Below are 25,165 nucleotides of genomic sequence, written 5' to 3'. Positions count from 1 at the left end.
TCATATTAGTGGTCCGCGGGATTTAAAATTATGAATTTAGTGGTCCCTGACGTCTGAAAGGTTGGTGACCTCTGCTTTGGAGAATAGATTGACCAATTCTTTGTGGCAGCCCCTTGGATATTGGAACACTGCTAGTCTTTCTTTTCATTAAACTAGACATACCCAATTCCTGCAACGATTCTTCATGGATGCTATGGCTTGTTGCTGCTAAGTAAATGTTATGAATATTAATTTTACTCACTTGTGGAGGGCTCTGACTTGAATCACACCATGTCAACAGTTCATATAAAGTCACTCCAAAGGACCAGACATCAGAAGCATAATAGAACTTACATTCCTTGAGGCATTCCACAGCATACCTATGTAAATAGCAATAAAGAGCTGACAAACTACATCTTAATTAGAGTGAAGTTCATCTAGCTCCTTTTAAATTATCCAACAGCAGCCAAATGGCTTTGAAAATTGTCAAACAGGGCATTTACAACTCAATTTTAACTGTAAGATTGTAATCCTTCTTTTCCAAAGCATTCTTCTATATAAAAGCATGCAGTTATCACCATTCACTCCAATTATTGGAAACAAAATACAATAGTCGACTGCTTCCAAGAAAGCTGGGAACGTTATCCCCTCCCACCTCCACAAGAGTATCAGAATTAAATCACACTAAATTCTGTCTGAAATCTTCATTTCAGATTTTACCTTTTCCCTCTCAGCACTTAGACAGGAAGATACTGTTTTAAGGCTACTATCTTTTCTCCATTATCATTAAGATCTCCATTATCATTAAGATCATTAAGGCATGATATAATGCCTGTATCAATGAGCTATAGTGCAGTCAACTCTCTCAAATATCAAAAATCCATAAAATAGTGCAATTGTTTACATACCAGAAGACGGGGCTGTCTCCATCTTCACAGACACGATAATATTCATGTCCTTCAGGGATGGCTTTGGCAAGACCAAAGTCTCCAATCTTTACTACATTCTCATTCTCTAGGAGCACATTTCTAGCTGCAAGGTCTCTGTGGATGTAGTGCAGGGAGTGGAGATAAGCCATTCCCTGCAGAGAAAATAGAGCCACCTTACATTCTTCAATCAGAGGCCAAAGCAATCAGTAGATATGTCTATACCCAAAGGCAGAACTGGCAATCCTGAATTTCATGTATCCTTTTATAAAAATAAAATACTTTCCCAGCATTAAGGAACAATTATGTAAACAATTCTCTTCATTCTGCTTTACCTATTGGAACTATGATCAAAGAAAAAGGCATTCCCTCAGTCGAGAACCACACAAATGTTGTATCCAACACTGACTAGACTTTACCTCACAAATCTGTTGGGCAAAGAGGAGAATGTGGGCCAAGCTGACATTGTGCTTGGGAAGATAATCCCTCAGACTTCCCAGTGGCACATATTCCATGATAAGCTGCACAATCTTTTCTCCTGGAATTGAAAAATGCAAGAAATATTAGCTCAAAAAAAGTATCAACGCTTCCCCTAATTTATTTGGTCTTTAAAACACCTAGCTTAAACAAAGCGCACATGCAGGGCCTGCAGACCACATTTGATCATCAGTATCTTTTGGGCAGTTCATCAGGCCTACTTGCAATACAGTAGTCATTTCTCCCCCCTGCTGATTCTGCATGCTTTCTCTTGCCACATTAAGAGAACCTGCCTTGCTGCCAATGTAGCTAAGACACTCCAGAGAATCTATTATAATTCGGCAGATTCAGCAATTATCTTTCTGAGATATTTGTTTTTAAGATGATTTACCGGTAGCTATTAATAAAGAAGAAACAATGGATTAGACTGGTTGAAGGAGAAACTATAACCTAAGTGAGGGTGAGAAAAAATGGCTGAATAAATGGGCAGAAAGTATAGTCTGCATGCACAAGATATATTGTCCGCTCATATGGGAATGCAACCCTAAAAGCGTTGCCCAATATGCAAGTTAAATTATAGAGGCTATTTCAAAAATCATGCCTATGATGAAGCTAGGATACAAACTGGGAACTCTTGAGACTAGTTCTGTAAGTAGCATGCTTATGCTAAGCTATCCACCATCTTGCTCCTGCAGGAGCTACTCAGCAGATTCCATACCTTGCTCGCTGCAGCAGCCTTTGTATTTTACAATATTCTCATGGTAGAGTGTCTTCAAGATCTCGATCTCCTTTTTCCAACTAGTCAAGAGCTGCTGGCTGCAACCTGATTTCAATGATTTCACTGCTACCATCTCACCAGTGCCATCATTGGCAGGATCATAACAATACAGGCTCACTTTACCAAAGTGGCCCTAATAGAATGAGAGGGAGAAAGAAACAAGGTAAGGATTTTGAATTTCAAAAGCCAATGCCAAACTATATTTCTTTGGGAACTTTTGCTACAACTGTCAGGATGTACAGAACACCTTTCAGAAGAACTAATCTCAATAATCTCAGAACAATTCCTTGCTACATACAAGTCAAGGAATATTTCACTCAGTTGTTACGCTGTGAAAAGAAAACACTGACTTTCACAATCAAGTGAATATTTCTTTTTCTCCATTCTTGAATCTTTTTATGATTGAAGTTAATCTCTATTTGTGATCCTATTTCATAGTTCATGTAGCTGATATTAAGCAAAATAGGCTCAATCAGCAAAGTAAGGTCATTATTTGAAATTGGCAAAACTATGGAGCAAATATTGAATTGAAGCCAAGGGGAAAGAACATCTGAATGGATATGTTGCACATGAACATATGTGAAATGAAAATATAGTTTCATATTTAACTCAAAACAGGTTGAATGGTGATTTTGGAAACTACAATTTGGCATGATAAGTAAAATAATAAAATTATGTTTTGTAATTAACAAAAAAAAAACAAAAGCCAGGATTTGTAGTAGGTTTATGAACTATAGGTCTGCTTCATTTTCAATGAACCTTTCATTGAGCCCTATAAGATATAATCATAGTAAAAACCTCATTTTAACAGATTAACTGTTGGTGGGAGGTGTCTATTATGCTTCAGAAATCAATAAAGCATTGTGACAGTACAAATGGCATCAATTACATCTTTGTTTTATTAGTGTAATGATATTAATGTGAGGACTCAGAAACTAGTGTGAGGACCCAGATTGTTGGGGGCAATATACTGCCTCTGTAAAACCACTTAGAGAGGGCTGAAAAGCACTAAGAAGTGGTATATGTTTAAGTTCTATTGCTATCATTACATAAATGGGAAAAATTGATGCAAATGATATAATTTGGAACATTCACAACTACATCCTTTGGTATACTATGGCATTATCTGCACACAAATAATGTAAATTACAATATGACTCATTACATGCGAAGTTCATAGGTCTGAGATCTGTAAAATTGAATTTCACTGAACTGAACTAGACAAAAAGTATTAAGCACCCAAGAAGTGCTAAATTATATCTTTCTAGAGTGCTGGAAAATAAAACTATGTTTGTTTCTAAAGAAGGTGATCACTAATGGTAGCATCAGTGTTACAAATTGTATCTCTTTTGACTGATATGAAGAGAATATTTAGGAACTCATACTCTATCCTGCATGTGATGGGATAGTAGACTGTATCTGCCAATCAAATAAAGATGGTGCTAAAATGCCTTATCAGCAGCTACACATTTGGTTTTAATATGGGATGGGAGCTGAACAAAAGAATCCTAAATATGTACATTTGTAAATGTTATAGCATTATTCTTAATATTTGCTTAACATTACACTGATACAGTTGTAGCTAACACTGAGCATAATTCCATTTCCCTGTTATATATTCACTGAATATATCTTTGTTTTATTGCTTCTTAAAAGATAGCAAACTATATTTGCTTCTTAAAATGAAGGTATGCAATACATTTGATCCTCAATATACAGATACAAAAAGTTAATTGCAGGAACAGATTTAAAAAATCACAATGGGAATCATCTGTTTCAGCTTTTACTTTTTAAGAATGGAGGAAGAAAATAAGTTGTTATTCCTAACAAAGGCAATTTACCTCACCCAGATCTCGAATCTTTTTCAGGTAGCGCTTCTGAAAGACAGTAGGATCTGATACAGGGAACGCAGGATTCACAGAGCTAATGTCAAGAGGATCTGGAAAACAAGAAGAAAGATGTAGTGGATGTAAAATGGCTAGAAGGAAAGAAACTTACAAAGCACTCTTAGGAAGCGTATAGCATACAGATCAGAAGAGGCTTTTATTGGAATTTAATACTGAAGGACTAAATGCTCATAATTTTCTATTCTCTCTTTGAGTCAAACAAATTTCTAGATTTGACTAAACACTGTACAATCTCTTTCTCTAGTTTTTATTGTTTAGTTTTTCTCTCGCTGGTATTGCAATTTAAGCAGTTGTAATTGGGCCACAAATTGAGTCTCTGCTTATCCTCATAGCATCTTAATTGAGCCTGCTTTACAGTTGTTCTCTTGTATCCACAAAAGGGGGTGAGAGAACACCATTATGTTATACACAACAGAGATTGCTCTCATTTTGCAACCATTGGAGCACCTATCCACCATGCTGTCAGTATTCAGTGACATGTTTGTCATTTTGTTTAAATGAACAAAGAAACAGCGGGTGTATACAATTTCTTCTAACCATAATGCACCTAATTTTCCTTTTCAAAAAAGTTGGGAACACAACTCCTCTGGGAACACGCTGTCATGAGCCTAATGGACCCCATTATTTTTAGCATGGCCCTGGCATGCAGAAAGGTTGGCGTCATGTGGCTAACAAAATGCTGTTATCCAAGAGTTCTTTGGAATTTTTACTATGTGGCTGCAGTTGAGTGAGGTCTCGTAAGATAGTCCGGAAAGAGGGTCGCTCTCCATGAGCATAGTTTAGGCACTGGCTGATTAGGGTAGCTAGTTCTTTGAAGGATGGCTCTGGAAGATGATGCTTCTTCTCATAAAAACGTTCTTTCTGCAGAAAAAAAAATAGAAGCCTATGATTGATATTACCAAATGAAATTAGATTAAACATAGAAAATCCACTCACATTTCCTTTGTAATAAGTTATTTCTGGTCTTCACTGTATGCCAAACAGCTTTCAAATAAGATCTAGATGCCTAATGATTACAGTTAGGTTTTTAAATTGGTCATAAAAATCTCCCTGCTATCTTGGAATCCTACTTCTATCACTCCTCTTCTATTATTTCTGTTAGTGCATTTTAAGAATACCCTAGGAGCTATTCCATTCCAATAATTTACCTGGAAATGGGGTGCAAATTATATTATTGTTACTTAGCCCTTTCAGACTTTTCAGGAGCCAATGAATGTACAGTAATTTCTCCAGGATGGTCTATCAGTAACTTTTTAAATTTTTTCTAAACTCATGATTGTGCCATCAATGACTGTGCCTAGTCACTTTGTCCTCTGCCATCTCTTTTCTGATCGCCTTCAGTTCTTCAAGCATCAGGTTTTTCTTCAATGATTCTTATCTTTGCATTATGTGGCCCAAATATTTACACTTTAGCTTCATTATCAGTGTTTCTGTATGTAGTCGGTAACATTGAATAAATTGTTCTTTTGTAGTCCAAGATCCACCATATTTTTCTCCGGCACCATTATTCAAATTATTCTGTGTTCTGATGGTCAAGTTTTCATAGAAAACCATAACCTTGTACCTGTGATATCTGAGTGATATAGCTACACTTTCATATTTTGTCTAGCACTATCATAATATTTCTCAAAAGTAGCAGATATTTTATTTCATAGCTATATGACTATCCATATAAATTTTTGAGTCTAAGAAGATAAAGTTGTTAGTACTTCAACTTCTCAAGCTATTAGCATCAAACTAGGATTTCTTGCTGACATAAACTTGGTTTTTATTATTTGTTTTATTACAGCTTGTGCACTTTCTTCTTTCATCTACAAGAAGAGATTCTTTAAGTCATCCATCACTTTCAGCTATCAAAGTACTATCATCAACATATCTGAGGTTAATGCTTCCCAGCAATTTTAATTAACATATTTTTTCTTGTGCGCTACTTCTGTCTAAGAGCTACAGTGTAATTAAAGCAGCAATTCTATGTCCTTTATTTGGAAATATGCAAAGCGGAACTCAGTAGAATATTTCTTTGTTTTATTCAACCACTTTAATTTCACCAATCTTATACAGTAGAGTAGATTTTTCTGCATATGTAGATGAAATTGTCTATTTTTCAACAGTGATGTGCATGTTTTAGAGTTTAAAGTGTATTTTTAAAAAATGATTCTCATGTCAAAATGAGTTTACACCTAAAGATCTTTTTAGCTTCCAATCATATTAGTTCCACAGTTAATACACTGTATGTATTCTTATTGCAGAATGTATTATTTAATGCAATAATACAGTTATGCATTTATAAACAAATGCTAATATCACTATAAACTAATAAAAAAGCAGCCCAATATTCCTATGGAAAAACTTTTCAGTTATGTTATTATTCTCAAGGTGAGACCAGATCAATCCTTTTCTATAAGAAACCAACCCTGAAGTCTGCAGCAAGATAATTTGGGGGGGGGGGAGAGAAGTGGGGGGGAAGCAGAGGAAGACACTACCTCAGAAGGAGTGCGTTCTTTTAGTGGCACATCTGCATCAAAACATATTTCCAGCAGTGTGGTCCCAAAACTCCATTTGTCAGCTGCTGTGCTAAGGTTGTTTACATCTTTGATACACTCTGGAGCAATCCACGGGATCCGGTCAACCCTTTCTTTATGAACAGAAAGAAATCAAAGATTAGGGATTGCTGGACAGAAAACAGAAATTATGCAAAATCTTGTACACAGATTGATTACAGTCAAGATAAGAAAAGTATATCCCGGCATCCCGATATAGTCAGATGACTCCATCTCTGACTATTGGGGGCAAGTTTTTGGCCCCCTCGGAGAGGGCCCGCAATCTGGGTGTCCTTCTGGATACGCAGCTGTCCTTGGAGGAACATCTGACGGCTGTGGCCAGGGGGACTTTTTGTCAGGTTCGCCTGATACGCCAGTTGTGGCCCTTTCTTGATTGGGATGCCCTGCGCACAGTCACTCATGCCCTCATCACCTCTCGCCTGGACTACTGCAACGCTCTCTACATGGGGCTCCCCTTGAGGGGCACCCGGAGGCTCCAACTGGTCCAGAATGCGGCCACGCGGGTAGTTACAGGAGCTGCATGGAGCTCCCATACAACACCTCTCCTGCGTGAGCTGCACTGGCTCCCAGTGGTCTTCCGGGTGCGCTTCAAAGTGTTGGTTATCACCTTTAAAGCGCTCCATGGCATAGGACCTAGATATCTTCGAGACTGTCTGCTGCTACCGACCGTCTCCCATCGACCTGTGCGCTCCCACAGAGAGGGCCTCCTCGGGGTGCCATCAGCCAAACAATGTAGGCTGGTGACCCCCAGGGGGAGGGCCTTCTCTGTGGGGGCACCCACCCTCTGGAACTAACTGCCCCCAGAGACAAGGGGAATCCAAGACCTCGGTGCCTTCCACCGTGCCCTTAAAACCTTCTTTTTTCAGCAAGCCGGGCTGGCTTAACTTTTTTTAAATGTTTTAAATTGGTTTGTTATTGTTTTTAAATTACGGGGCCAAATTTATATATATCCTTTTAATACTATTTTAATGTTTGTAATTTATGTTTTTATTTGGCTGTACACCGCCCTGAGTCCTCAGGGAGAAGGGCGGTATATAAATTGGATATAAAATAAAAATAAAATAAAATATTAAATATTTACTCAGCAGCATGCAGGCTATCATGTAATATGCAATGTGAACATGACACATAGAGATCTTGTAATTCTTTCCCTTAAAATTGTAGGCATAACAAGTATTTGAATCTCATTTTCTACAAGTATAGTCCCCTTTAAACAAACCAGCAAACAAATGTATCCCTCCTTAAATAATCCACACTACTTTGAAGTATGGAAATATTGGCTTGCTAGCAAGGGTTGGGGTCTGCTGAATTATTTCACCAGCAGGAAAAATAACTTTGCACTCAAAGCTTTATAGCAAGTTGGGTGTCCAAAGATCATTCTTAATGTTCTTTGGAAGACTGAAGGCCATAAAACAAATGGAGTCACATCATATATTAAGGTGGTGGAGAAACTAAGTTTCTGAGTTGGAATTTGGTAATTTTCTTTATTTTTCAAATATTATATGTATATTTTAGGGCTTTAACTGTGATTTTTATCAATTCCCCACTTCAAAATCATAGGAAAGTCTCTCATCAATTCTCATCAATGCTGACCATAATCTTAAGGGCCACAAAAATGGAACTCAGACATTGCCATCTCTGCTTTACAACATCGGCTGATTTGACTTGGGCAGTAAAGTGAGGGGGCCTTCTTGCCAAAGTAGGATTTACACCTATATTTTCCAAGGTAATGAATATCAGTTTCAGCAGCACATATGAAAAGAATGTTTTTCCAAAGAAAAATAATTTAATGCTCACAGAAACTAGTATGGTAGGAAGAAGGCCAAGTTAGAAAACATTTTAAAAAGTACAATCTAACATGAATGAGAGGTTGTGTTAAAAATGTGAGAACATCAGCACAGACTTTTCTAATGTTCATTCTGCCTTTGCAGAAGATTGGGAATGCAGCATAAGGTCCCTTTGGAGTCAACTTTGCTTCTGATAGAATAAGGCAGGTACTGTCACTACAAATACAAGACCATCTATTAAAAAACTTTCGTCCCAGAAGGTCCAAATGCATACAAGCCCTCATATCACACAAAAGGATATGAAAACATTTATACTATTGATTTGATATGCTTTCAGAGAATCCTTCTATTCAAGCCTGCTAATATAATATATTCAGCTTGATCACCTCTATATACCTTGATCACAAATGTAAAGAGGAAACTATTTTCCAAATATTAACGGTTTACCTTCTTGGGAAAGCACAGTGAAGCTGACTCCTGGGTCACTGAGCTTAATGAAGGGCAGCAGGCCATCTTCCAAACCTTTCCTGGCCAACAGGATGTTTTTGGCACATACATTGCCATGCACTAGGTTTTTATCTTCCTACATAAACAAATACAATAGTAGATTGTGACATACTATATCTGATGTGTATCAGGAAAAAAGTGCTGCTCTTTAGAAAAAAAAAAGAATGAACTTCCATCTCTAGATTCCTGTACAAGCTAATCTAGTTATTTTTGCATTTTGCCTCAGTTTTCTCAAAAGACAGCTGATAAATAGAAAGTTTACAAATTCAGTAAATAAAAAATATATTTATTGTTCCTTAACCAAACCTCCCCGTAAACACAACATTTATTCATCACCACATTTATAAACCACCTAACTCATTAAGACTATGAGCAGAATACAACTTAAATGCAATGTTCACTACAATAAAATAACAGGGTGGGAGACACTAACACACTGATAAAACCCACCACCCACCTCAAGGGCACATACTATTTAGCACCTGGGAAAGGATCCAGGCTTTCAAGGACTGTTTAAAAGGTAGGAAGGTTGGATTAACTTGAACCACTGTGGAAGTACCCTTCCAAAGAGCCTTTGCTACAAGAGAGAACATGTGCCACATGAGTCCCATGGCACTATTTTAAGGATGGAACCTGAAGAAGGTCCACTCTATCAGATCTTACTAGATGGGCAAAACAATGGGTCCCAAAATATTTAAACCCTTAAACTCAGGGCCTATTTACTAGCTATTCCTCTTCTCTAGGAATATAACCTGTCCTATACTGTAGGTGTTGTTTCCTTGTTGGTTCTTCAAGCTGAGAATCAGAGGAAATCATATTGCAATTCTGTCCTTCAAAGTAATGCTTTGAAATGTATGGATGCATGTTTGTGTTTATGTAAAGTACTTGTCTGCAACCTTTAAAGCAGTTGTGTTTTTTCTTGGAATCATTGGGGTATAAAACACCTTTTCAGAATCTAATCCAAAATACTTTTATAACCCTTCTGATCAATATCCACACTAAATTACAATTCCAAAGAATTCAAATTCAAGGGCTGGTAATTAAAAGTATGTATAAGAAAAAGAATCCTACAATTCTGCCATTTGAGTCACTATACATAACTCCAATAAAAACTGGAGAATGGAGATCAGCCAAAATGACATCCAAACTTTCCAAGAAGACCCACCCACTGCAAATCCCCACCAACAGACTTACAAGGTAACTGAGGGCACTAGCTAATTGTGTTGCAATAGTGAATTTCCAGCCTACTGTTATCCGTCCTTTGTTATTACGCAAAAAGACATCCAGGGGACCATGTTCAATGAATTCTTCCACCATTATATCTGAAAACCAAACCAGAAGTAGGGATGAAAAATATGAAGCAAACAAATGGATTAGCATCCTTGCTCTATAGCAACAGGTGTTAATATTGGCTACAAAGTATGAGCAGAGATGGGAATGGACTTTTCATATACTTAAGATAGATCAAAGACAGGGGTTCACACACTCAAGGCCATATGCATCTGAAACGTCTTTTTTGCAGTTTCTAGAACCACTATTTCTCATCATTTTGAGACATAAATTAAGTCAAATCATTGGTGTAAGACCTATAAAAACTCAACTGTTTAAAATTAAGAACTTCCTATGTGAAAAAGGGAGTAAAAATCAATCCCACTCATTTAGCACAATAGTCTAGTTCCCTGTGGCTTCTGAATATCTCAGAAATATTAAGTGCACTGGTGGCTATCAAAAACTATCCTAATCTAATCTAAAACAGCCGCAGAAGAAAAACGACCTATTGGTTAGAAATTGGACAACTCTGTCAAAATATATTTGGGTTTAACACACTTTTTTGCTAGATGCAAAAAGAGATAAAACAGTATTAAGCAAGTAAGAATGAAAAGTGATGCAAAGGTACATCTTGAAGTTTGTAGGGTAGTTGAAGAAACAGAAGAAATATATTTGGAAGAAGCAAACAACACATGCATGAATCTTTCAAAGGATACAATTAATACTCACTCTCTGAACCCCATACACAAACCCCATGAACAAAGGCTAAATGGATATGGGACACCTGGCTCATCAGGCTGGCTGTTTCAAAGAATGCCTGCAGAGAAGAAAGGGAAGGCATCACATCCAGATCACTGGCCAAGGAACATAGCAGGAGCAGTCTAATCTATACATGGCCTCCTAAACTACCAATTAATTCTTGGCCTAAAGCTAGAGCAAAGAACACCTGTTGCCATAAAGCAATAGTTAATTTCTTATTCATTATTTTGTTTTTCTCCACAAAACAACAATGGGTTCATTTTAAATGATAGGCTAAATAAGCTTTCCTAACAAAACAAAAAAAACTTTCTCAACATGAGTCCTTGTTCAGATGTAATTTCATTTCTCTTGCTTATTTTTAAAGCAATATCATATATCATTTACATACATAAGAGTTTAAGTACAAGGGAATAAGATAAGTTAGAAATGCTGGTAGCTTATCCTGGTAGGTAAGTAGCCTTGGTTTAGTTACTCATTACTCTTCAGCAGACAGCAAATAAATAGATAGAATACAATATTCCCACAAGATTTACTAATGTTCTGCCCACCCACCCCCAAGATGGCGCGTTGAATGGCAGAAGGATTTTTCTCTCCAGCTGATGGTATTTCTCTGCCAAAGTTGGTTTGACTAACTTACTAAAGTTCCACTCCTAAAATATATTTTTATAGGTCTACTCACCAGAGCAATGTCTCTATGACTTGGGTCCAACATCTTGAGTACCACATGCATCTCACAGCTATTGTTATTCTGCTCAGTAGAAAAATACTCTGCCTCATCATCACTGTTGATCCCACTGCATACATGAAGTACACCATCATAAATATTGGTTCGTGTTCCTTGTCCCAAGTGCGCTCTCTGATGGAGAACAATACAGCAGTGTTAGTTAAACCACTTTCCTTTGCAACACAAAAGCTATTTAATCCTTCAATTCCATACTGAGCCAAGAATTGATTCATAATTATTTGAAAATTAATAAATTCAAAATCCTACCTGTGTCAGCCAAAGGTTTAAAAAAAAGAAGAAGACAGTAATCTCCATTGTCAAGCATTTAAATAAATAAATAAATAAATAAATAATTTTATTTCTATACCGCCCTTCTCCCGAAGGACTCAGGGCGGTGTACAGCCAATTTAAAAACACAAGACACAACAATGATTAAAAATTAAAATAATTAAATAAATTTGGCTGGATTAAAACCCCAAAAATTTAAAATACTCCAATTAAAATTATTATGTTGATAGCCCGGCCTGGCAGAACAACAGGGTCTTCAATGCGCAACGAAACACCCGGAGGTCGGAGATCTTACGTATTTCCGGGGGCAGTTCATTCCACAGGGCTGGGGCTCCCACAGAGAAGGCCCTCCCCCTGAGTGTCGCCAGCCGACATAACTTGGCTGATGGCACCCTGAGGAGACCCTCTCTGTGGGAGCGGACTGGTCGGTGGGAGGCTATTGGTGGCAGAAGATGGTCTCGAAGGTACCCGGGTCCTATGCCATGGAGCGCTTTAAAAGTGGTAACCAACACCTTGAATCGCACCCGGAAGACCACTGGGAGCCAGTGCAGCTCGCGCAGGAGGGGTGTCACGCGGGCACAACAGGTTGCGCCCATAACCACCCGCACGGCCGCATTCTGGACCAGTTGGAGCCTCCGAGTGCTCTTCAAGGAGAGCCCCATGTAGAGAGCATTACAATAGTCTAGCCGGGAGGTGACAAGGGCATGAGTGACCGTGTGCAAGGCGTCCCGGTCCAGAAAGGGCTGCAACTGGCGGATCAGGCGAACCTGATAAAAGGCCCCCCTGGCCACGGCCGTCATTTGCTCTTCTAAAGACAGCCGTGCGTCCAGGAGGACACCCAGATTGCGAGCCCTCTCTGTGGGTTGCGAGCCCTCTCTGTGGGGGGCAAAGATTCACCCCCAATAGTCAGCGATGGCACCTGCTGACTATATCGGGACGCCGGCAGCCACAGCCACTCGGTCTTGGACGGGTTGAGTCTGAGCCTGTTCCTCCCCATCCAGACCCGCACGGCCTCCAGGCAGCGAGACATCACATCAAGGGCATCGTTGGGGTGGTCTGGGGTGGAGATGTACAGCTGAGTATCATCAGCGTACAGATGACACTTTACCCCAAAACCACAGATGATCTCACCCAGCGGCTTCACATAAATGTTGAACAGAAGGGGCGAGAGGACCGACCCCTGTGGCACTCCCCATGCGAGACGCCTCGAGGTCGACCTCTGCCCCCCTGCCAACACGAACTGCGAGCGGTCGGAGAGGAAGGAGGAGAACCACCGCAGAACGGTGCCCCCTATTCCTAACCTCTCAACCACTGCAGCATGATACCATGGTCGATGGTATCAAAAGCCGCTGAGAGATCTAATAGGACTAGGACAGAGGAGCAACCCCTGTCCCGAGCCCTCCAGAGATCATCCACCAACGCGACCAATGCCGTTTCTGTGCTGTGCCCCTGCCTGAAGTCCGACTGGCACGGGTCTAGATTTATCTTGCTTTACTCAAATCTCTACTGAAAGTCTACTTCCAAAGCCCCAGAAATACAGGTAAGCAAAATTGGAACTATTAGTAGCTTCTAAGCCATAATTTGTATTTGTTGATATTACTTCTGAAACTGGTAAATAACGCTAGATCCTTTTTGGTTGATATCCTTACAAGCCCAACCTTTCATTTTCTAATGTATACAAGCCAACTCTCCTGACCTGTGTAATCTCATTCTTCCGAATCTGATGAAAACTCAGCTGAGTCAAATTCAGAATCTGCCTTGTGCTGTCTTTCACTTTTCGTGTGATGATCAAGTCTGAGATCTCTGCAGAACATAAATAGTTCAAAAGTTCTGATTAAGAAATTACACTAAAACAGTAGAACAGAATCAGAACATTTATAAGGAAACATTTAGCAATTTTATTCATTCCCAGAAAATAATTAGCATGGATGACAATTGTTTAATACTACCAAGGAAAATATGTTTCCTAGAAACAGCTTTTAATTTTAAAAATGTACAATGCAGATTTTTTTTAAAAATTGTTCCTGAAAGTATTCAATCAAAAATTCTTCCTGAAACTCATTATTTCTGCCAACGTGTTAATGTCAAACAGTACATTTTGCTACATATTAGTTCTGGCAACTTTGCCCTCCCCTCATAGCATATGTGCTTGCCGAGACAATCCAGACCTCTTCACAGTTTCTCCTCCAACTGCCATTACAAATGAAGCTATGTGTTGTGCCCGGATACAATGGAGTTGATTTTCTAAGACTTGGACCATATCTAAGAAATGCCTATCCTAGGAAATACATCTTGTATTCATGCTGATCTATTTTGATAGAATTTTTATCAATTAGATTTAATTTTAAATGCCTGCACTATAAAACAATAGAGGCTATTATGTTATATATTTATATTTTCATTCTTTTTCTTGAGGTCTTTACTATCAGAATTAACTTTATTTATTAATTTATAACATATGTATAGCTGCCCAACTTGCATAGTTACTCTTGATAGTGTACATAATAAAACCATCAAACTAACAAAAACCATTAAAACTATTAAAACAATCAATTTAAAAATCAAAATTAAAAAATAGAATGGTGGTAAAACATGCAAACAGTACATTCAATTAACTGTCATATGGTCATCTAGCAGGTTGCACTTTATCATGGGATTCCTAAACTAGTTGATAGAAAGTTAGTTAGTTAGTTAGTTAGTTTATTTGATTTGTATACTGCCCTACTCCCGAAGGACTCAGGGCGGTGAACAGCCAAACAATAAAATACAGATACAAAAAATTTAAAAAACCAGATAAAATAGAATTAAACCATTTTGGCCCAGACAAATTAAAACACCCCAATAATTTAAAAACAGATTAAAATTTACATATTAAAAAGAGGGAAAAGATTAGGCCAAGCCCGCCTGGTGGAATAAAAAAGTCTTCACAGCGCGGCGGAAGGTGCGCAGATCCGGGATCCTTCGTATCTCCGGGGGGAGCTCATTCCAGACAGTAGGTGCCCCCACAGAGAAGGCTCTCTGTTTAACTTCCTTCCCCTCATCTTTCTTTATGCCACTGTCCTACTATGCAACTATCCTATTCAGAATCATCATAAATAATACTACACACATAAACACAAAAATCTTTAATCTTTTCTTAAAATAATTGTCCACAATAGTCCTGTTGGATGGGGAAGGAAGAGGTTTCTGAACATGGTATTTCCCAACTTTCTTCCCTCAAACTCATTCCAGGAATGTCTTCCTAGGATGATTAATAAAAATGGCCAAGCAAAGGAAGAATCACAATATAACTGGAACACGTTTGTAGCATGTTTTTTGCCCAACTGCTTGCCTTCTCTTTTCTAGTAAGGATCATACTCAATAGGCCAGTTACTATTTTAAAGAGCTCTATAAATCCCATAGAGAATCTTTTTTGGCAGATTTAAAACATCAATGAATAAGCAAACAAACAAGTAGCAAAACATTTGCAATAAACCTCAATAGAAACTTATATTAAAGAAATAAGAACACAAGCATGTGTCTTTCCTATGAAATAAGAATAAATAGGCAGAGTCAAAATATTCCTTTTCATATTCAAAGGAGAATATTTTGTGACTTTCACCCTCAAAAATGTTTTTAAATTAAAGATTTTGCACATATCTAGAGGCCTTCTATGTCACTTGCATATTTAGCTGTTTTTTACTATAAAACTAAAGACAAGATAGAGACAATTCTTGCTAGAAACTCAAATATAAATAAATAACAGCTTCTATCTAAATAAATCTGTAAATCTTAGCTATGAAACCATGATACAGACACAATTTCATCCTAAATCTTAAACATTTTTAAGCTAGAGTTTCTAGAAATTTATTTTTTCAGAAATGAGAAACTGTATTTAAAAATTATTTAAAACCAGAAGTTCTACTTTCCTCCTTTCACATACATAGGACACCAGCACCCTAGACTGAGATTATGGGGTTTTTTGGTTGATTTAATAAAAAAAGTATCTGCTAAATTAAATACATATAAAGGCAAATACAGATACATATGCCAAAGGTTTAAATGTTGACTGTATCCACATACTATAGCTGCTGATGGCTCCTCTTTCTATAGTACATCACTATGACCTGATCCATCTAATTCACTGGACAAATTTCACTTTTAGCCTATGTAGTGGGAAAAGATAATTTTGATTTGCTGTGTACCTCCTGGTTTTGGGAGGCAGCATCTCTTCAAACTGAAGATGTCAGTTCCAGATTTTAGAGTACAGCCTTTGAGAGCATTCATTAGTTCTTGGACACTAGGAAACTCTTGCTCCCAGCCTTCAAGTACAAAGGAATTTCCTTTCCTCTGGATCCGGAACTGTCTATAGTTTGCATTACCTTGGGTATTGATACTCTGGTGAAAAAAAAAACAGTAAGGAAAGAAGTAAGATATGGATACCTATTTATATAATCAGTCAGTAGCCTGTTCTGGAAGCAGTTTACCACGATGCTAACAAGAATTCATTTCCATGCATAGTTGGAGGGTTTAACTTAGTGGATAGCATTCATTTTTAGTATGGTACATATGGTCCACCTTCCTTTTCTGAAATTCTCAGATCAGGGATATAGTTGCTACATTACATTATGCTCTCATATACAAAGTTTTACACGTCTTCCAACTTCACTGTCAGGAAGAAGAGGATAATTTCTCTCTGTTTACGTAATGTGTGTTTTCTATTTATATTGACCACAAGGAGGCAGTGAAGGACAACTTTCATTCTATTTGGGATTCATCAGGATACTAACAGACATACTTTTTCTGGGATTCAAACCTGCTAACAGAAAGAGAATTCAGTTCCTGGTAGAGTTTGAATTCCACAGAAAGATCTCTGGTTACCTATGCCTGATGAGTCCCAAACAAGACAAAGCTTGTCATGCACTTCTTCTTTAGTTCACATTATTGATAGAGCATATTTTATGGAAGCAAAAGTTTCTACATGGTGCTAGATAAGCTTCTGTCTGAAAGCCTGGACAGTTATTCTGAATCCATATCAACAGTTCTGGGCTTGAGAAAAACTAATTACCTGACTTGATACAAAGCAATTTTATATATTTACCGTACATTTACAGAAGATTTTTGCACTCCTACTTTAGAAACATGCTGCCTTTACATCTAGGAAGTTGCTAATGTATTATTTACTTATCTTTTAAAAAGTCCTCAGAACATTAAAACAAAAATTTATGTAGCTTTTCTCTAGCTTGTACTCTATAGAGACATGAACATTTGATCTCAGAATTCTCAGCAATATTTGTTGTCTGGGATTTCTGAAAAGCAAAGGATACATTCAGAGAATACAAGCTTAGGAAAGCTGGTTTACAGAATCAAAAAAGCTCATTACCATTTTCACATCTCTTACTTGGCCATTCTTCAGTACTGATAGAATCAATCTGTTGAAATCAAGGACACTCCAACGGAGGGCATACAGCCCATCTTCCTGCCCTTCGCGCTTCAGCTTAGCCAGAATGAACTCTTCCCTAGGAAGAGAAAACTTTTAGATATGATGTGGAAGCTCCCTTCTTTCAAACCAGATCATGGAGGACAGGAGGCTTGATTGCTTACTGCATGGGTCCATGAATACCATTCTGGATGCTCATAACAAGTTGTGGTGGGGCAACTTCATGACACAGATAATGGCTAGAATCAGCTGTTAATCTGAAGTAACCATCTACTAATGAAATCAAGGAGAGAGCAGCTTCATGGGATGACAGAGTCAAATCCTGTATTTTTTTTTTTTAAAAAAGGAAAAGCACAATTGTTAGTCCTGAGCTACAGGGCCAAAATAAAAGCCCATTAGAAGCTGTACATTTTATTCAGTGAATCTGTACAAATGTGTTGCTTTTGGTTACTAATATTTTTGCTTATACATCCTCCTCTCCAATTCAATTAATATCACATTCACTGCCTTATATAGAGCCATCAGATTTAACATAGATAAAAAAAAATGACCAGCTCCAGCACAGTAAAAATAATCTGAACTACATTTAACTCTCAATATTCATGTTTTGTTCTTTAATTACCTACAGCATTCATCAAAAACATGTAAGTCATAACTTCACACAAAAATGGTAAAATAGTAGTAGGACACTCTTTCACCTACCAGACACTTGTTGTCTTGCCGATGGATGCTGATGTTGCAATCTTTAACAACAATATGTGTGATCTCTTGAAAGTCACAGAAGTGTGCCCATTTAGCTTCACATTGCTCCACTGGTTGGTAGGACTGCTTGAACTTGTGCTCCTTAGTCTTGACTTTCCTCCCAAAATAAATTTTATGCGGCTGACTTTGTGGTTTCTGCAAGAATTTTAAAGTGAGTTTTGGAATCTTTGGCAGTGATTATAATATAATTATGTAACACTCTTTCTATCAACTAGCCCTAATAGGCCATCTTCCAAAGTTGCAGAATCAAGATATCCATTCCCTTGCATATACTCATACATAAAAAATGAATAATTTATTCTTCACTTGCAGAAATGTAGGACTTCATAAGCCACACTATCAACTTGGCCCTCAAGGTGAACTGGATCTGCATTTTCTAGAAGTTGGAAACTAAACTGTCAATTATTGCTGAACTTCTACTATGAAGAAACAAAATTGTAGATGACCATGCTACCTATTATGGGGGAGGAATAATTCAAAACAGGAACAGGTAGCATATTGCCTTTATAAAAGCAAATTAGCTTTTATAAATCTTTATAAATACGCTTATAGATTTTTATAAGCATATTTTTGATTACCAAATCTACAACCTGAACATTAGACAGAAGTCAAGTGGAAAGAAAAGGATGCTTATAGGTCCCAGAATTCAATAGTCTTGTCAGCAATATCAAATATGTGATCTATGCAGAGGCTGTTTTGTTTCTCATACCCTTTAATTTTTATAAAAATTTAGGTGAATATTAAACTGCACTTGTTTAAAGTTTTATTTTAAACTGATTTTGGCTATTATTAAGACTGCTACGCTAATTAAGATTCAAGTTGTATTTGAGCCAGTTTTCCTGACAAAATCTTTAGAAAATTTGGACTTTTAATTGGAACAAATAAAATTAAGCATTCCCAGAGTATCAATGTGTTTGTGTGTGTTAATGAATATCAAAGTGATATGATCAAGATGTCTTTTAAAAATGGGTGTTGAAGGAAGGCTTTAATCACCTGGTCACATCTGTTATTTTGATATTGTTAACCAACTTGTTCGCCTATGTGTGTCTCAGGGTATCCCACAATGTACAGGAATAATATGTGAAATCTCCAGAATTACATGAAGACGAATCCATAAATAATCCTACCTCAACAGGGATAAGCCGCCACTGAATCCCATTAATGCCTGTGATCAAGACTTCATGTGTGACAGGCCTGCTACCATGAGAAGAATAGGAGTTCTCCAGATCCGTATGACCACCATTGATATAAAGTGGCACCTTCTCACCCTCCGAAATGATTTCCAGTGAAACAGCTGCAAAGAGCTCAGTCCCAAAACGTGGAGCCAAGTTTTCCAAAGTAGCTAAGTACTTGTGCATGAGATCCTGTTCTGTAAGTTTACCAGTGCTCAATGTGTGCTGCTGGAAACGCTGCAAGAATTTTTTGAAAACATTCTTCATGCGGAATCTGGTCAAAGAATTGTTCTGCTGAATCTGTTGGCAAAAGGATCGTGGGATGCACTCTTTGAAACTGCAAGGGACATAGACAAATTGGTACCAAAAGCAGCTTTCATAGGTATGAATGTGTTTCTTCAGTAAAACAAATGACAAAATTAGAAAGATACATAGACTGATAATACATTCCATCTAATCTCCCCCAACATCAAATGATTACTGGAAACTAGGCTCATTGTTGAATTGGCCCACACACATATAAAACTCCTATCAGTAGCAATGTGCAAGTTAAAGAATGTAAGTTTTATGATAGTGTTTTTATTTCAATAAATAGTATTCACAATTCTTTAAAAATAAATTTTGGACCACATGATTAAAAAGCACATTAAACAAAGATACAGTTTCATAAATAATGACAATACCTTGTTTTCTCTGCCACCTCTTCAAGAGAAATGCCTTTCTTCAGTGCAAGATGACATAGGTGGAGGACAGCCATTCCCAGGCTCTCATTTTTAAATTGGTGAATTTCCTGTTCAGTATGTAGGTCTTTTAAGGAGGCAATATCATTGATGAAGTCATATTTCCCCTAATAAAGAATAATCCAAAATAATATGAAGCAAAGAATTCTCCAAAATAGTAGATCTCAGATCTATCTCCTTGGGAATTTTTCTTGTTCTCTTACTGGGGATCAAACTAAAATATTGCCAAAGATTGGTATAGCAATTTCACATAGGCATAGCATTTTCTGTTATACAAAATACTAAACTTTGCTGCAAAAAAATAAGAATGATTGCATAATGTGTAACTGTAAAGACAAAAAACTGCTAGGAATGAAGCCCCAAAGAGAAAGGAATAGTTAAAAAGAGAGCAAAGAAAATGAATACAAATGTTAATGGAAATTTTGGGATAAAACTGAGGTACCCTGTTCCCTGAAAATAAGACCTCCCCAGATAATAAGCCCAATCGGGCTTTTGAGCGTATACACTAAAACACCCCCCCCCTGAAAATATTAAAAGACATGCGCAGACGGTCCCCGCCATTTCCTCTGGTTAGGGTTAGGGAGACAGAGCTGGAAATCAGGTAAGATAGCAAGAGGAGCCTCATCTTGCTCCACATGCCCCAAACTAATAAGACCTCCTCAAAAATAAGGACAAGCGCTTATTTTGGGATTCAAAAAAAATATAAGACAGGGTCTTATTTTCAGGGAAACACAGTATATTAGGCTTAATCCAAATGGATGAACTATTAAAAGAAATGCCATACTTGCTCAAAGAGATAGGCAAATGATGATTTATCCAGGATGGCATTGCCTTGTTCACTCCTAAATGATCTGTCCTCTGAGTCAGCTGAGCGAGGAATACTGCGATATATGGTTGGCTCCTTGTCATTTGTCCCATGCCAGTTTCGGAAATAATATCTGTATGAGCAACAGTAATGATATCAAAAGCTTGTTGATCAAAAGGTCGGCAGTTCAGTGGTTCAAATCCCTAGTGCCGCATAATGGGGTGAGCTCCCATTACTTTTCCCAGCTTCTGCCAACCTAGCAGTTCAAAAGCACGTAAAAAATGCAGGTAGAAAAATAGGGACCACCTTTGGTGGGAAGGTAACAGCGTTCCATGCGCCTTTGGCATTTAGTCATGCCGGCCACGTGACCACAGAGACATCTTTGGACAGCACTGGCTCTTCGGCTTTGAAACGGAGATGAGCACTGCCCCCCTAGAGTCAGGAACAACTAGCACATATATGCGAGGGGAACCTTTACCCTTAATGATATCTGTCCAATGGGTCTATAAAGAAGTCTATAGCATTAAAATGAAATATTAGTCATTATTACAAATATGGAGCCATCTGCATGTCATATTTATCAACATTATTCATAAAATCATATAATATTAATTTACTTACTCGTTCTCGTTCATAAACGTGTAAACTGCCTGAATCTCAACAGCCTTGGGCCAAATCTTAGAATAGGAAGGGACCTAAGTAGTCATCAAGTCCAACCCCCTGCATATCTCAAGAGTCACTACATTATCCCCAGTAGATGGCTAAAAATATGTTGAACAAGATCCAAGAATTGTTACAAATAAAAACCCTTGAGTCCTTCTGATTTCTGATCATATATGTCTAAACATTAATAATAACTTTAACAAGATCTGTACCGCTTTACTTTTTGCAATATTTTAAATGCAACCACTTTAAAATAATATCAAGAGAGGTAAATGGCAAAGTGATTAACAGCACGAATGAACTAGCAATAAATACATTTGTAGTATCACAGCTTTATTGATTGATTGATTGATTGATTGATTGATTGATTGAATTTCTATACCGCCCTTCTCCCGAAGGACTCAGGGCGGTGAACAGATTAAGATTTCATATACATATAATTTTTTTTTTTTTATAAACAGTAAATAATAAATTGAGTCAACTTGGTGTATCTGCTAAGACCTTGGCATAGAATTTAGATGTTTATGCTAGCCCTGCTTGTTGAAACAGAAAGGTCTTCAGGGCACGTCAGAAAGTGCGAAGATCTGGGATTATTTGTATTCCAGGGGGTATTTTGTTCCAAAGAGTAGGTGCCCCCACAGAGAAGGCTCTCTCCCTTGGAACTACTAGACGACATTGTTTTAATGATGGTACTATGAGTAGGCCTACTCTGTGAGAGCGTATTGGTTGGTGGGAGGTTATCGGTTGCAGAAGGTGGTCTCGTAAGTACTCAGGTCCTAAGCCATGGAGCACTTTAAAGGTAAGAACCAACACCTTGAAGCGCACTCGGAAGGCCACCGGAAGCCAGTGCAGCTCACGTAGAAGAGGTGTTACATGTGAGCGCCATGTTGCTCCCATAATTACTCGCGCGGCCGCATTCTGGACCAGTTGGAGCTTCCGGTGCACTTCAAGGGGAGCCCCATGCAGAGAGCATTGCAGTAGTCAAGTCGGGAAATGACGAGGGCTTGAGTGACTGTGCGTAATGAGTCCCGGTCTAGAAAGGGACGCAATTGGCGAATTAGGTGAACCTGATAGAAAGCTCCTCTGGCCACGGCTGTTATATGATCTTCTAAAGACAGTCGTGCATCCAGGAGGATGCCTAAATTGCGAGATTTCTCTGCGGGGGTCAATGACTCGTCCCCAATAGTTAGTGATGGGACTAACTGGCTGTACCGGGATGCCGGCAGCCACAGACACTCAGTCTTGGAAGGGCTGAGTCGAAGCCTGTTTTTCCCCATCCAGACTCGTATGGCCTCAAGGCACCGAGACATCTTCAAGGGCATCATTGGGGTGGTTTGTGGTGGAGATGTACAGCTGAGTGTCATCAGTGTACAGATGACATCGCACCCCAAAACCACGGATGATCTCCCCCAACGGCTTCACACAAATGTTGAACAGGAGAGGCACCCTGCAAGTAAGGGGCCTCGAGGTCGATCTCTGTCCACCTGTCAACACTGACTGCGACCTGTCAGAGAGGTAGGACGAGAACCACCGTAATACGGTGCCTCCCACTCCCAGCCCCTCCAACTGGTGCAACATGATACCATGATCAATGGTATCAAAAGCCGCTGAGAGATCTAATAGGACCAGGATAGAGGAACATCCTTTATCCCGAGCCCTCCAGAGATCATCAACCAACGCGACCAATGCTGTTTCTGTGCTGTATCTAGGCCTGAAGCCAGACTGGAACAAGTCTAGATAGACAGCTTCATCCAGGTACTGTGGGAGCTGTCGTGCCACCACACTTTCGACAACCTTCGCTAAAAAGCGAAGGTTGGAGACTGGACGGTAGTTTGCTAAAACAGCCGGATCCAGAGAGGGCTTCTTAAGGAGGGGTCTCACCACCGCCTCTTTCAAGGTGGGAGGTAAGAATCCCTTGCTCAGAGAAGCGTTAATAATTCTCTGGAGCCAGCTACGTGTAACCTCCCGGGTAGCCAGCACTAGCCAGGAAGGGCACGGGTCCAATAAACATGTGGTCGCATTCAGCTTCCCCAGTAACCTATCCACGTCCTCAGGAGTCACAGTATCAAACTCATCCCAGATAATGTCCTCAAGATCTGCCCTCGTCATTTCATCCGAATTAACCCAGTTAGAGTCCAAGCCTTCCCGAATCTGAGCGATTTTATCATGCAGATATTGTGCAAAATCCTCAGCTCGTCCTTGCAGAGGGTCTTCCCGGGCTCCTAGCTGGAGTAGAGAGCGGGTAACCCTAAACAAGGCAGCTGGGCGATTATCTGCCGATGCAATAAGAGCGGAAAAATAGTTACATTTTGCCGCTTTTATCGCCACTAAGTAGGTCTTAATATAAGATCTCACTAGTGTTCGGTCGGATTCGGAACGGCTGGTCCTCCAACTGCTCTCTAGGCGTCTTTTCCGGCGTTTCATCCCCCTCAGCTCATTAGAGAACCAAGGAGCTGGGTAGGTTTGATGCCGGGTCAGAGGCCGCAAAGGCACGACCCGGTCTAAAGCACCAGCGGCCATCCTATCCCAGGACGCCACTAGGTCTTTAGCCGCGTCATGAGCCAAGGTCTCAGGAAATGGCCCAAGCTCCATCCGGAACCTATCAGGATCCATCAGGCGCTTGGGGCAGAACCATTTAATTGATTCCGCCTCCCTGCGGTGGGTTGTAGTGGTCAGAAGGTCAAGCTTAAGGAGAGAATGGTCTGACCATGACAAGGGTTCGATGACTATATCCCCTATATCTAGACCATTCAGCCACTGGTCAGAGATAAAGATCAAATCCAGAGTGTGTCCCCCCATGTGAGTAGGGCCATGAACTAATTGGGTCAGGTCCATGGCCGTCATGGAAGCCATAAACTCCCGAGCCCCTTCCAACGTTTCACCAATGGATGGCAGGTTGAAATCTCCCATAACCAGTAGCTTAGGAATCTCAACTGCCACCTCGGCTATTACGTTGAGGAGCTCAGGCAGGGCTGCTGATACGTGGCAGGGAGCCAGGTACGCAATCAACAGGCCCATCTGTAACCCATAACCCCACTTCACGAGGAGGGACTCACATCCGGTTGTCTGAGGGACAGTGACTTCCCTAGGGTCAAGACCTTCCTTTATAATGACCGCCACACCTCCACCCCTGATGGAATGATGGCTGATGGAATGCGTGGAAACCTGGTGGGCACATTTCTATGAGGGGGACCCCCCCTTCATTGCCCAACCAGGTCTCTGTAATACCTGCCAGGTCCGCTTTCCCCTCCTGAATTAGGTCAAAAATGAGGGGGGCTTTGTTAGCCGCGGACCTGGCATTGCATAACATCAGCCTAAGACTTGGGCTCTGAGACCTTGAGCAACCCAAGGAACGAGAAGAGCTTTGGAGGTCGGAGCACACCACCGCTTGAAAATAGTGGGTGCGTATTCCCCTGACATGATGTGGCCTCCTGCTCCCACCATATCTGCCCCTCCCAACCATAACCTTGATGGAACAGCCCATTTCCATGCCAGTATTAAGTCTGCCTATTCCCAGTTCCGAGTTTCCTATGATGTAATTTTGTGTTGACTTTGGCTTCACTTTTGGAAAATTATTTACTAATCCCTCCCTCTGTGGATTGCCCCCCAAATCCACATGATCCACCCTGTTTATACCCACCC

At 39.4% G+C, this 25,165-nt stretch overlaps 1 protein-coding gene across 7 annotated transcripts in view; it reads right to left on the bottom strand.

Annotated features, from left to right (window-relative positions):
• TYK2 (tyrosine kinase 2) overlaps nucleotides 1-25,165 on the bottom strand; it is a 50,361-nt gene that overhangs the window by 9,931 nt on the left and 15,265 nt on the right. For 4 of the 7 annotated variants that reach the window (XM_034434328.2, XM_034434327.3, XM_034434325.2 and 1 more), the window contains exons 4-22: nucleotides 20,840-20,993; nucleotides 19,999-20,162; nucleotides 19,271-19,652; nucleotides 18,084-18,278; nucleotides 17,546-17,703; nucleotides 17,325-17,460; nucleotides 16,147-16,339; nucleotides 13,659-13,765; nucleotides 11,630-11,806; nucleotides 10,921-11,008; nucleotides 10,117-10,244; nucleotides 8,863-8,998; nucleotides 6,551-6,702; nucleotides 4,778-4,928; nucleotides 4,002-4,099; nucleotides 2,101-2,293; nucleotides 1,325-1,443; nucleotides 888-1,060; nucleotides 242-359 (exon numbers count right to left, since the gene is read on the bottom strand). In XM_034434328.2, coding sequence (XP_034290219.1) covers nucleotides 242-359; nucleotides 888-1,060; nucleotides 1,325-1,443; nucleotides 2,101-2,293; nucleotides 4,002-4,099; nucleotides 4,778-4,928; nucleotides 6,551-6,702; nucleotides 8,863-8,998; nucleotides 10,117-10,244; nucleotides 10,921-11,008; nucleotides 11,630-11,806; nucleotides 13,659-13,765; nucleotides 16,147-16,339; nucleotides 17,325-17,460; nucleotides 17,546-17,703; nucleotides 18,084-18,278; nucleotides 19,271-19,652; nucleotides 19,999-20,162; nucleotides 20,840-20,993 — 3,022 coding nt within the window. The remainder of the gene's footprint in view (nucleotides 1-241; nucleotides 360-887; nucleotides 1,061-1,324; nucleotides 1,444-2,100; nucleotides 2,294-4,001; nucleotides 4,100-4,777; nucleotides 4,929-6,550; nucleotides 6,703-8,862; nucleotides 8,999-10,116; nucleotides 10,245-10,920; nucleotides 11,009-11,629; nucleotides 11,807-13,658; nucleotides 13,766-16,146; nucleotides 16,340-17,324; nucleotides 17,461-17,545; nucleotides 17,704-18,083; nucleotides 18,279-19,270; nucleotides 19,653-19,998; nucleotides 20,163-20,839; nucleotides 20,994-25,165) is intronic. The other 3 variants (XM_087886553.1, XM_034434326.2, XM_087886551.1) reach the window with 1 other exon arrangement.

The sequence above is a fragment of the Pantherophis guttatus genome, chromosome 2 (genome assembly GCF_059756535.1).
Source record: "Pantherophis guttatus breed Tessera chromosome 2, ASM5975653v1, whole genome shotgun sequence".
In the NCBI taxonomy this organism is placed as follows: domain Eukaryota; kingdom Metazoa; phylum Chordata; class Lepidosauria; order Squamata; family Colubridae; genus Pantherophis; species Pantherophis guttatus.
Note: the sequence above shows the minus strand (reverse complement) of the source record. Positions and strands in the feature narration are given on the sequence as shown.